At 36.2% G+C, this 14,329-nt stretch overlaps 1 protein-coding gene across 1 annotated transcript; it reads right to left on the minus strand.

Annotated features, from left to right (window-relative positions):
* Positions 1–1,855: 1,855 nt before the first annotated feature.
* LOC135626261 (probable protein phosphatase 2C 3) lies at positions 1,856–8,673 on the minus strand. The gene is made up of 8 exons (XM_065131449.1): positions 8,183–8,673; positions 4,155–4,326; positions 3,896–4,049; positions 3,753–3,816; positions 3,531–3,638; positions 3,247–3,372; positions 2,848–3,083; positions 1,856–2,406 (listed from the first exon to the last, which is right to left on the minus strand). Exons 1-8 carry the CDS (start codon positions 8,402–8,404, stop codon positions 2,190–2,192), a joined length of 1,299 nt encoding a protein of 432 aa, XP_064987521.1. The 5' UTR covers positions 8,405–8,673; the 3' UTR covers positions 1,856–2,189.
* Between the last annotated feature and the right edge of the window lie 5,656 nt (positions 8,674–14,329).

Below are 14,329 nucleotides of genomic sequence, written 5' to 3' on the forward strand. Positions count from 1 at the left end.
TTGGGCCTTATAAGGTATTAGAACACATTGGACCAATTGCCTATCGCTTGGATTTGCCTGCTAGCTCTAAAATACATCCAATCTTTCATGTTGCATGCCTTAAAAGGAAATTGGGTGAAGATGCAATAGTGTAGTGCCATTTGCCGGACACTTCTACTACTAGGGAAGTTCAAGCTCAACAACAAGCCATACTTGATTGACGAGTTGTAATGTACCGCAGACATCCTGTAACTGAAGTGCTGGTGCAATGGGCCAACTTGTCAAAGGAAGATGCCACTTGGGAGTCCTACAGCATGTTAAAGGAGAAGTTTCCAGAATTTTATGCTGCTCAACCTTAAGGACAAGGCTGAATTGAAGGAGGCGGGATTATTAGGATCCTTTTTTTTTTTCTATGCTTTCCTTTTATTTTCTGCGTATTTATTAAGTATGTTTAGTTTAGCTAAAGTCAGAACTATATAAATAGGGATGTAACTACTTCTTTTCAGTTATTTATGAAAAATACTATTCTGTCTTTTGACAAACCCTAGGAAGCCGATCCCCTCGAAGCGATCAAGGAGGGTCGATCCCCTCGAAGCGATCAAGGAGGCCGATCCCCTCGAAGTGATCATCCCTTTCTCTTCTTCTTTTTTATGATAAGACTCAACTATCTCATGTGTGGTTTTCAATTTTATAAATTTTATGCACCAATCTTCGCATGACGATGAACACCATTTTAGGAAATTTAAGATTTTATTTTTTCTGTTATTCCACTACACATGTGATGTCACCCCTAGATTTCTCTATAACATGAGCCGAAAAAACTCGACCTGCATGAGGAGAAATCCATCACGACGAAGGTGCAAGACAAATGTGTCCGAGGCACAGAGTTAAAAAAACTCCACCCTCATGAGGAGAAATCTACCACGATGGAGGCACAAGGTAAAATGTACTCAATGCACGTGAGTTGAAAAAATCCACCACGATGAAAGTACAAGATAAAATGTGCTCGAGGTGTAGGTTGGGTTTTCCCAACTCATGCAATTCATTCACATTTTACCTTGCACCTCCGTCGTGATGGATTTCTCCTCACGTGGGTCGAGTGTTTCTAACTCACACGCTTTGAGTACATTTTGTCTTATACCTCTGCCATTGCAGATTTCTCCTCGTGTAGGCCGAAAAACCTGACCCACTTACCTTTAGGCACATTTTGTCTTATGCCTCTACTGTGATTGATTTCTCCTCACACAGGTCTAGTTTCGTTAACTCATGTGTCTTGGGCACATTTTGCCTTGTGCCTTCGCCGTGATGAATTTCTTCTTATGCGAGTTAGATTTTTCGAACTCATATGTCTCGAGCATATTTTGTCTTATGTCTTTATTATGATGGATATCTCCTCACGTGGGTCGAGTTTTCTCGACTCATGTACCTTAGACATATTTTCTTTTATGCCTTTGCCATGACGAATTTCTTCTGTAATGTACTATCATCTAACTGACAAACAACTCTTATCCACATTAGGGTGACCAAATGATAAAAAATACTTTATCAACTAGAATAGCTCAGTTGGTTACATGTAGTTGTTAACTAGAAGATTCAAACCCTCCTTCTAGCATCAAAAATATTATGAAAATAAATTTATACCATACGTTATTAATTTAAGCATCAAAGATCCAAAATCAGGTTTCGAATAGAGCTGTTGAAGACACGTGTGACACCTGCTTTCGACAATATCAGAGGAGGCCTTTAACCGTAGCGTCATACAATGCGAAAAAAAAAATGATTAAGATAAAATATCTTGACGTTGGTTTTTCCCGCTTGAATCGTGTGACTATTGACAAATATCAAGGAATTTAATGGAAGTCTAAGATATTAATAATAAACACAATAGAAAAAAAGAATGTCATTTAAAGTGGAACAACATTAATGATCTTGTTAATAGAACTACAAGCAGTATTAATACCAATACAAGTGATGAGATTTCAACTAGTGTTCACTCGCTCTGTTCGTGGCCAACAAAGAAATAATGAGGACAAAAGAATTGAAAGACCCAAACTTCATGTAACAAAACAATCAGATCATTTACTTCCATGCCTCGTTGATCCCCCGGAATGAAATAACCATGCAGCCCATAAAAAATGGCAGCAAACAATTTCAGGATACCTCAGAAAGCAATGGGATGAGAGTCCGGTAGGGGAAGAGGGAGGAGAGAACTACAGCACTTTGACTCCACTTCGGCGTTTTCCTTCCATAGCGTCCTTTTTGTTGCGGCAATCATCACAGAGGAAGGGACCTTCCCAAGGCTTCGAGTTGGTGGAGAAGATGGAGCCAGCATGAACGGATACTCCTTTGCTTGGAACAAGGATCGCCTGGCATATAGCGCATGTGAACACATTCGATGTTTTTTCCGCCGATGAGTCATTCCCTAGCCTGGAAAACAGGAAATTTGAATGTCTGAAACAAGACTTGTATGCATCAATCAGATGATTTTCTAAAAGAAAATCAACCTCAAAACCACAAGATGTTATTTGCAATTTTCATCCTCCAATGATACATGCAACAGTCATGGAAAAACCAATAAGTCAAATCTACTAATTGATGATGAAAATATGCCTGCACGAAATATATATATATATATATATATATATATATATATATATATATATATATAATATATATATATATATATATAGCCTCCTCTCCAGATAGATAGAGAGTTTAAGATCTACGTCAATTTTAACTCCATGAAGTGAAGTCTGCCACTAGAATTAAAAAAGGAGCAAGGAGCAAGAATCAAGTGACATGTGAAATGAAATTTATGATAAAACAAAACAAGATCGGATCATGCACTATGGTTTCTGGAACACGGACCTTTCTGCAAGCATTGCTGAACCCTCTTCAAATAGTTCCTCAACTACACCAACTGCAGAAAGCTTCTTTGCTAGCTTATTAACAGAATCCTTTGGCTTTCTCCTGAAGATGAAAGACTTGAGTCTGTTCACCTTTTTTGGAGTGGATGGAGGAGGTTCTGATGATTGATCAGTTTGAGTTATATCAACAACAATGCAAGTAGTGTCATCCTTCAACCCCCTTGTCCTAAGTGCTTCCTGATAGGTTATCAGCCACGATGTAGTGACAAAAAAAATCAATCGGTTACTCTTAATAATGGAGAAATGAATTCTTATACAAGACTGTGAAAATGCTAAAGAAACGATTCATGATGGTGCAACAAATCTCTGAGCTCAAAAATGACAGGGTAATGTTAATCACCTTAACAACTTGTCTGGCAGCAAGCTCTGCAGGCAATCCTCGGCAAGAGTTTGCAGCCATATCAGAGGTCAGGGCATCCCAAATACCATCTGAAGCAATTATAAGTCTTCCCCCAGCTTTTAAAAGCTAGCACAAAAATGGAGATCTTTAGGACAAGCAAACAAAGGAAGGTAGCTAAATATTTAAATTCATGTTAGTCAGAAAGAGTGGTGGCAAGATATTGTTGAGAACTTATTACGAAAATCCTTATGATCCATGTTATCTAGTAGAAAGAACGGAAATACCTTGATTTGCTTCACATAAGGTACTGGAACAATAAATTCCCCAACATCCATGTCTCCTATTGATCTGGATAGGCATAATCCTCCTGGCCAACAGCGAAGGGGACCTATCTGAAAATGAGGCACAAAATATATGAAGGTGAATAATGCGATCATCGAGCACCATAGCAAATATGAATTATAGGTATTTAATTTTTTTATAATATAAATAAATAAATATCCCACCTCAGCACCACCTACAATGCTGAGCCTTCCCACTTCACCTCCACTAGCAGTAACACGTTCCCTCCTACCATGACATATTAATCATATTTAAGAGGATAGAATTAAAGGAACATAATGGTGCAAGATACAGCACCGATACCCACTCTTCAACATTTTCTTCTAGCCTATGATCAACAGTCAATGCAGAAATCACCCCTCCCTGTGCATCCAAAATGCATCGAGAATCACCAACTGACGCAACAGTGATTGTCCATCCATCAATTATCACAAATGTAACAGTGGTTCCAGATGTTTGTCCTGAAAAAAGTTCATGGAACATATGTTTTTTTTATAAATCGACTAACTAAATGTGGGAAAAACATCCATGAGCACATCTCAAAAAGAAAGGAAGCAAAAGCATGCCTTTTCTCTGGAATTCTTTATCAGTCTTGACAAATCCAGCAACCAAAGCACGCGGCAGAGCTTGAAGCCAATCTTCCCGCCCAAGCCCATGGGGAATTGCACCCATGACATGATTCAACAAGTTGTCTCTTGTATATATTGCTGCTGCATTACCATTATGCCCATCAAGGACCTGAAGAATTTTTTAAAAATAAATCAGTTCATTAAAATTCATAATGCAAGTAATCAACATATCACAACTCCTTATGAGCCAAGACTACCCGGAGACTGTGTTTATGGCATTTTAACACGTAAGCGATAAAATATTTTTAATTGACTTGGAGCAAAGATTTGACATGTGAACAGAAGTTACTTTGACAACAAATCAGCAAAGAAGATATTAGCTCATTAGACCTTTATTTTTGCGGTAAAAAGATTACACTCAAACTAGGCCTACTACAAAGGAGTCCATTTAGATGAGTGCGACTTAAGAAGGAAGTCAAACCCAAAAGTATAATATTATTGAGTTATCAAAGAAATTTGAAAAGCATATACTTGGCCAAAGAGGGGAATCACTTTAAACTTAAACCATGCTTTACTCTAAGATATGATCCCTCTTTCAGCAAGATATTTGATGAAGGAATTAAATGAGGTCAAATGATCAAATATGAAAAAAAATGAAAATTTTAAACACTAATTGGAAGACAAGTTACTCAACGAAGAAGTTCTTAGTATAACAGTGCTGTATTAGCCAAACTTTATTTAATCATTTTTCTGTTAATTCCATAACGTCCATGAGGCCAATAAAATGCACATGTACTGGCTATAGAAATCAAGTTAAATATAAAAAACCCTAAAAAAATCCCTATTTTTCAGAGTTGACTTTCTTCAAAAAATTTTCTATCCTAGATTACACAAATTGTTTGGAAGATCTTATGCATCAAGAAGGCCCCTTAAATATCAATTGCTGTCAAACTTTAACCAGTTCACCTATATTAATTTGCTTGTGTCCATAAACCCAACATAGAGAAATGCTCATTGATATACCACCAAGTTGAGAATAGCTCAGGTCCACAAATTTCAAGGGTAAACATCACAATCATACTGGTCGCAGCATGAGATTGCCGTCAACAATGTTCCAATTAGAAAGAATTTTTTTCCTAAGAATAACATAAACTATTTTCCTTCACTATGCTTTCAAACAAGGACAGATGCAAGGAGCACAATCTTTGATACTGAAATGGCAAATATAGGATCAAGGCATAACCCACTGGGAAACCATTACTGCTTTGACCCATGGGACTTTAAATTTCAAAGCAAGAAGCACAATTTCTGGTAGTGAGATGGCACCTACGGGGTCAAAGCATAACCACTTGGAAGAAGAAATAGACAGTAACATGAATGTGAACTCTTCCCTCTAGTCTTGAAATTCTTTGTCCACATGCAATGCACATACAGAACTCTAGTTGTTTGTACATCACTTGACTTAAGATAATAAAAATAATAAGAACATCTCCAAATGAATTTCTAATGTCCATGATTCTACTGTAATATCTAAGGTGTGTCTGAATGCTGAATTTCTAAAAAAGTTATAAAGTACTCACAAGTATTTTCTAACTAAGAAACAAGTTTGCATTGAATTTGTTGCCTGACAAATACCTAGACGATTAAGGTAGAGCCTGAACTTCACACTGTATCAAACCTTAAGCTGACTTGACCATTTGAGAACTATGCTGGATATTTCTCTCAGTTTCATTTTCCTTTGGTACCTGATTAGGCATTATTATACTCCTTACTGCCAAAAGGAACAAGCAATGAGCGCTCATACTCTAATTGATAAAGAGATTTTACCATGTTAAATCTGACAGTGGTACACCAAAATTTGCAAATATGTTAGATAACCAAAGAAAATTTACAAACAATGACTTCTATGCCTCCTTTGGCATTGTATTTGTCCATTAAAATATACATTGACTTGGTTTAACTTGAACTCTAGAAGGGTTTTTTCAATTCTATTTGTAGCAGAAAGCTTCAGCAAGATGACCTGCTTCATTCCATAGAAAGATGCTCAAAATCTCAAACCTTGCAAACATCTCTTTCAAAGAGGTTTACATCTTTATGTAGTGCCAAAACAATACAACTATACAAGTGTCCATAATGTCCACTCTATAAGCTATTTTTGAAAATATTGTAATGAAGATTTAGCAACAACTTGTAACACACAAAGCAATTGCACAACTAATGCACAGATAGATAAGATGATTGGATGGTACTTCAACATTTTGATTCCACTAAAATGAAGACTTTCGTGACTGTATATGGATATCTAAGAAATGGATCATGTCATTAATACTGGGTCCCCACTGGGAACAATCAAGCTGACCTAAAAGGTGAGTTCTTAAATTATAATTTCAAGATATGTTGTATAAATCCAAAACCTAAGACAAGCTTCTTGACATGAGAATGTCACAAAAGTTTGATGATAGGAACAGTTGAAGGACACCATAATGAGCCTGATTTGGAAGAGACATAATATAACTGTCAGCTAGGTGTCTGAACCTATGATAGACCAAGATTATAGTTGTTTACATATTAATTGCTAATTTCTACTGGAATGAGACCTATAAAGATACATTATATTGGTTATAGAGAACAAGTTTAACAGTGATATCTCTTCCTTTCAAAAGTTCTCTCTAGTGTTTACTGCCTAGTTATTATCCTTTACCATTTCTTCCTCTTATCTTTGCCTACTCATCACTCGAGTTGCTAAAATAATTTCAGAGCTCTAGTCAAATTTTGAGCATTTGACTTACCATTGACCAAAAGAACTTTGTTTATAAAATCAAATGAATCTAAACAATTAACACTTTTTGAATTTTTTAAATCTATAATTGGTAGTTCAATCTAAAAACTTATTCACAAGATTTTGCATACACTTCTTGAGGTGGATTCAAATTCCATTAATTGTGAAATGATTAAAGGAAATGACATGTACTCAGATTTGAAAAAAAATCGAAATTATCAATTAGGCTGGTTTGGGAGGCGATTTACTGCTCAAAGCCCACCATATTGACCAACCTTAGAGCTTGTTGTAGATGTTCATATATTTTGGCTACATTTAATTGACCTTGAGGAACATCTATCTACTTTCGAAGTAAAGAGGACAGAAAAAAAATCTCTGTTTGTCCCAAAACTTCTGGTTGTGTTGGGATTTTTGTTCCCCTTTACTCTGTTCCTCCTATCATCTTGCGATTCATGCTACTGAGAACAGTTCAACATCCCATTTCACAAGGACCACAAGTATATCATCTTGATCCTAAACTTACCCTGGTCCCAAGAAAAACTGATCATTGCAGTCTATGCCTTGCTGATGTAGTCAACTGCCTTGATCCTTAAAACAACAATTAGCAGTTTGATCAAATACCACGTTCGCAAGATTTTGTACTCTACCCAATCTGGTACAGTCTCCAATTTGAAAGAAACTACAGAACTCGATCATATGAATAATGCCAATTGCCCAACCTTAGCGTGTTGTTCATATATTTTGGCTACACATAAATGACCTTGACATCAAAGCACTTCGTAAGTAAATGGGTCAGAAAGAAAATCTATGGTCCTCCCAAAACTTGGCTTCGTGTTGAGAATTATTTTGCCCTTGACTCTCTTCCTCGTATCATCTTGCCTTTCAGGCTGCTTGGAACCGTTCCACAACTATATCATCCTGATCCGAAACTTACACTGGTCTAAAGTAAACCTGCTCATGACGGTCTATGCCTTTTTTATGTAGTCAATTTCCCTGAGCCTTACAACAACAATTAGTAGTTCGATCAAAGACCACATTCACGAGATTCTTACTCTTCCTGATCTAGTGCAGACCCCAGTTGGATAGAAACTACAGTATCCACAAGTCGATCGTATCAATAGCGTCAGATTGACATAAGAGAAGGCTTCCTTCTCCAAGTCAACCAGTCAAAAGAGAAACAACACCGGGTAAACTCAGCTCCGGTACGGAAAAAGACAGAGATGGGGGATCGGAGGCGAAAACATACCGCGAACACGGAGAAGGAAGAGGAAGGGTCGCCAAGAACGCGGCAGCAGTCGGTCCTGATGAGGAAGTAGTCCTCGCCCTTCTTGGACTGGGCGGCGCAGCCGTAGCGGATGCGCGGCCGCTCCATCTTCTCCATCCTCGCCTCCTCGCCGATCAGCAGCGCGAGGGGCACCATCGCGCCGCTGCTATGGCGGCGGCGGCGCTCGCCGTCTCCGCCCGCCATCCCAGCCGCCTCGCTACCTCCGATCCATGGCGGAGCAGGAAGGAGCGTCGCAATCGGAAGGGCGCAGGCGCAGATCTGGACGCGGGTGGCAAAGGGAGGAAGGAGGAAGAAGAGGGGAAGCGATCATCAACAAACAAACAACGCGGAAACACTGCGAGTCCTCAATGGAATCCAAGCATTATTATATACTGCATGCCGATCGAAGCCCAACCCAACCCACCGTTCGCAACAGTTGGCGCGGCTGCGGAGTGCGGAGTGCGGAGTGCGGAGATGGAGCAGTGGGAACAAATATATGAGTAGTATATCATAATTAAAATACATAATACCAAAAGCCAATCATACCAATTGAGTAGATGATGCAGTGGCAAAAGGAAAACAAGAAATAAAGTATTTCTTGGTGTACTCACACTTTCCCTTTTCCCTTTATTTATTTAATATAATATATTTTTTAACGTGCCAAGATGAAAGGATAACTAACGTATAAAATAATTGAAGGAAAAGAAAATAAAATACATATTACCAAACTAACTGCTGGGAGAATAAATATTTTTTGAAACCTTTTGAGACATTCTAGTGGTTAGTATACCATTGTATAAATGAATCTACATTTGAGTGTGTCAGACATTGTTTTTTTCCCCCAGATCTAGGAAAAAGATATCCAATAAAAAGAAACATAATTTAAGTAAAATAAATAAATGAATTCTTGAAAAAAAATAATAAATTTGTTTTTTTTTTTTTCTCTCTGTACAACACTCGTATTTTGAAAAATACCCAAACGACATCTCTTGATGAGCTATTTTATCTAAGACAACTATGCTCAAAATAGTGGGTTTGGACTATCTATTCAATAAGATTTTGCTGATCGGTTTGAGTTAAAATATTTTTTTTTTCTAAGAAAGCCCATGAAGTGGCTATCGTCTTAGTACTGGTGGTGATATCGATGAAGAGGCAAAAGAGTTTTCATTTGTTACTTTTTTTCTTTTCTTCCATACGTGAAATGTTGGTGTTCTTTGTCTTTTCCTTTTTTTCCTTTGTATTTTTTTTTCCTTTCTTCTTGAATCAAGAACGCAAAAAATATTATGTAAGTATATTATTGTCTTTATTACTTCTCAATCATTTACTAGTTATTTAGATAAAAGAAATATATATATATATATATATATATATATATATTCATGAATATTCATGAATATTATGGTATTAAAATTATTTTTGTTACTGTTCGATCATTTAATGGCTATTTAGATAAGATTATATATATAGATATATATATATATATATATATATATATATATATATATATATATATATATAGGGTTTTTATGAATAGTATGGTATTTAAAGCATCTTTCGTTGTTTGATATTTATTTTTAAATGTATGAGCTTGAAACATTGCATGTATCAAGGTCTTCATATCGTACTTTCATGTAAGGCAAAAATAATGAGCTTTAAAAAAAAAACATTGCATATATCTTTATTACTATTCACTGTATTTTGCCAAAATAGTGCATCGCATATTTGTAAAAAAATTCTGATGGCCAATTATTTTTATCAAGTGTTCGAGACCCTGACTGGAATGTCAAATATCAACGATCATTGCATGAGTAATTAATATTTTTGAGGAAATTTTAAAATATATTTTTTAAAATTAAAAAATAACATTTTGTGTAGGACCTAAATAATTTTTAAAATAAAAAATTACTGATATATGTTCATCTAGATTTAGTTGAAAGGCATCCTAAAACTTTTAAGGCATTTTGAGATGTCATAGTATGTGATACATTATTTTTGGATTTTGGTCAAAAATAGTGCATTGCATATTAATAAATTTTTTTTATGACCAATTTTTTACCAGATGTTTGATACCTAATTAGAAGGTCAAATGTCAAAAAAATAAAAAAAACATGAATGCATGATATTTTTGTGAAAATTTAAAATATATATTTAAAAATTAGAAAATACTATGCAAGATCTAAATAATTACAAAAAATATTAAAAATTCTCTAAAAATAGAAAAATATTGGCATATGTCCATCTAGTTTCAATTTAATGGTAACAAAAATTTTCAAGGCATTTTGATCAGTTCTGCTATGCAAAGCATTATTTTGGAATCTTAGCCAAAAATAATATATCACATACTAGTAAAACTTTTTTGATAGTTAAATATTTAATAGCTGTTTAAGACATAATTAGAAGGTCAAATGTCAAAAAATATTGCAGGAGCACATGATATTTTTGAAAAATTTTGAAAAAAATCAAAAATTATAAATTGGCACACTATGTAGGAACTCAATAATTCTAAAAATAATAAAATCCCCTAAAATAGAAAAAAACACTGATATATATATATATATATATCATTAAAAGTAGCCAAAAAATTTTAAGGTATTTTGATAAGTCCAGCAATGCAATGCATTATTTTTTAGCTTTAGCCAAAAATAATGCATCATATATATTAGTAAAACTTTTTTATAGTCAAATTTTTACCAGGTATGTGAGACTTAATTAGAAGGCCAAATATCAAAAAAATTACACTAGTGCATGATATTTTTATAAAAAATTATTTTTTTAGAAAATAAAAAATGACACAATGTGCATGAGCTAAATAATTCTAAAAAATATGAAACATTTTTTTTTAAATAGAAAAATACTTATATATCCATCTAGATCAAATTCGATATATCTTCAAAATTTCAGGATATTTTGACAAGTCCTGCTATGCAATGTACCATTTTTGGATTTTGGCCAAAAATAATGCATCACATATAAGAAAATATTTTCTAAGGGTCAAATATTTACCAATTGATTACAACCTTATTAGAAGTTTAAACATAAAAAATTATTGCATGAGTGCAAGATATTATTGTGAAAATATAAAAAAATTAAAAAAAAATTAAAAAATGATACAAGTAGCATGAGTTAAAAATTCTAAAAAAATAGAAAAATACCAGTATATGTCCATCTAGATTAAGTTTAAAGATATATTCAAAATTTTAGAATATTTTGACAAGTCCTGTTGTGCAATGCATTTTTTTGAATTTTGCTCAAAAAATTGTGTATCACATATAAGAAAATATTTTATGAATGTCAAATTTTTACTAGGTGTTTGGGACCTAATTTGAAGCTCAAATATAAAAAAAAAAAATTACATGAGTGAATGATATTTTTATTAAAAAATTAAAATATTAGAGAAAATTAGAAAATGACACACTACGTAAGAACTAAAAATTCTAAAAATTTAAAATAAAATAAAAGAAAAAACATTTATATATGTCCATGTGGATCCCATTATCAAATAAAAGTAATAGCCTCACAAGATAATATTGAATCTCGGATTTTGATGATGAAGTCAATTGTCATTTGTTATATAATCTATATGTTAAGATAAGTGTGTAGGATTAACTATTATGAAAGTAAGATATGCAGCAGGAGTTGCGCCGGAGTCAAGACAATGATTACGTTGGGAGTTCGAGAGTTCGACGGAAGTTCGGACAGTCGTCGGAGGTTCTGCGGGAACAAATCCGAGAAGTCCATGAGCTTGCCAAAGAAGCTCGTCGGAACTCGCTAAGTGGATCGTCGCAAGTCCAGGAGTTTGCTGGAAGTCCGTAGGAGCATCACCGAGGGTTCATCGGATGATCGACGAAAGTTCGCCGGAAGCTCGCCGGAAGAAGCGATTAACGCACCGGAGCAAGTTGCAGTAAATGTCTTAGGAAATATCGTAGTTAGCACAATGATTAAGTTGGAAATGGGAGGTGATCCCATTAACTTAATCTTGGGGCAATTGGGCCCCTGAAAAACCCAAATTGGGCCGAATGGATCAACCCATTCGGACCCTGATTTCTGTCAGGCGGTTGAACCGCCCAAGCCAGGCGGTGGCACCGCCTGGGCTAAGTCTCCGAGCGAGACTGGGCGGTGCAACCGCCCCTGACAGGAGGTGGCACCGCTTGGGCTCGGTCTCCGAGCTCTGGCTGAGCGGTGCAACCGCCTCAGTCAGGCGGTGGCACCGCTTGAGCTCGGTCTTCGAGTTCTAGCAGGAGGTGCAACCGCCCCTGACAAGAGGTGGCACCGCCCAGAGGCTCAGTCTTCGAGCTCTGCCAGGCGGTGCAACCGCCAGATCCCGGAATTCCGGGAATTGATAGTTTTGAGCTCCAAATTCAAATTGGGTTGGGGCCTATAAATACCCCACCCTTTCAGCACTGAAAGGGCACCTAGAAACCACCGAAATTCTGATTTTACTTTATGATTTTTAGAGCTCAAAAGTGTTGTATGAGTTGAAAATTTTTCTTCCTCTTTTCTTCTAAGTTCTAATCTGTTATGAGAGGAAAGGAAATTCTATAAGGATTGTCTCCTAAGCCCGTCAAAAGGAGTGAAACTGTAAAAGGGTGGTTGCCCTTTGCCTATTGAAGGAAGGCCTCTAGTTGACGTCGGTGGCCTCGTCGGTGGAGGAAGCCAAAAGTGGAGTAGGTCAAGATTGACCGAACCACTCTAAATCTCGGTTTGCATTTACTTTGAGCATCTTATCTTTACTGCAAACCTCCTCAAAAGTTACTGCTTTCTGCGCATATACGATTGGGTTTCAAGCTTTGTACTTTCTGAATCGGCGTTTAGACGTAAATCAGCTTTATCGTACGATCATCATATTTCAGTTGCGTTTACGTTTTGATTTCTATCATAACTGCAAACTGCCTTTATATCCTTGCTTTAACTGCATCTCGCTTAATCAAGTGATTTACGAATCAGCATTTAGACGTAAATCAGTTTTTTCGTACGAATATCATATTTCAATTTGTGCCTACTATCTGATTTGAACCATAACTGCAAACTGTATTTATATCTTTGCTGCATCTCGCTTAATCAAAAGTTAAAGTGATTTACGAATCGGCTTTCTTACTGAAATCACTTTTATCGAACGAACGCAGTTTTTTTAATCGTAGAAGGTTTTCCGCTGCACTAATTCACCACCCCCCCTCTTAGTGCTCTTGATCCTAACAATTGGTATCAGAGCGAGGTTAACTCTCAAACAGATTAAAACCCAAGAGAGATGGCATACGCCGGAAACCAAGAGGGCTATTTTTTTACACGTCCACCCATGTTCAATGGGACGGACTACACCTATTGAAAGACCCGAATGAGGATCTTTCTTATTTCTATGGATTTTGAACTTTGGAATCTTGTCGAAAATGGATTTTCGAAGTCTTCTCTTCCAATGATCGATTGGAATGAATTGGAGAAGAAGGCTTTCGCTCTTAATGCAAAGGCTATGAATGTCTTATTTTGTGCACTTGATAAAAACAAGTTCAACCGTGTTTCGGTTTGTGAAACCGCATTTGATATTTGGCACACACTCGAAGTGACTCACGAAGGCACAAGTAGAGTGAAAGAGTCAAAAATCAATCTTTTGTTACATTCTTTCGAACTTTTCCGGATGAAACCGAGTGAGACTACTGGCGACATGTTTACCCGTTTCACGGATGTCGTCAACAGTCTAAAAGGACTCGAAAAAAGTTTTTCGGATTTTGAGCTCGTAAATAAGATTCTAAGATCCCTTCCTAAAAGTTGGGATCCTAAAGTCACTGCTATTCAAGAGGCGAAAGATCTAAACGACTTCCCTCTTGAAGAACTAATCGGGTCATTAATGACCTACGAGATGACTTGCAAAGCTCATGAAGAGCAAGAAGACATCCTTCCAAAGAACAGGAAGGATATGGCACTTAGAACTTCAGAAGACCACTTGAGAGAAAACTCAAGTGATGAGGACTGTGACGATGACTTGGCACTTCTAACAAGAAATTTTAAAAAATTCATTAAAAGAAACAAGTTTAAGAATGACACAAAAAATAAACTTGAACCCAAGAAGGACCAAGTTATTTGCTACGAATGCAAAAAGCCGGGACACTACAAAAGTGATTGTCTCCAAGTCAAAAA

Source organism: Musa acuminata, chromosome BXJ2-11 (assembly GCF_036884655.1).
Source record: "Musa acuminata AAA Group cultivar baxijiao chromosome BXJ2-11, Cavendish_Baxijiao_AAA, whole genome shotgun sequence".
In the NCBI taxonomy this organism is placed as follows: domain Eukaryota; kingdom Viridiplantae; phylum Streptophyta; class Magnoliopsida; order Zingiberales; family Musaceae; genus Musa; species Musa acuminata.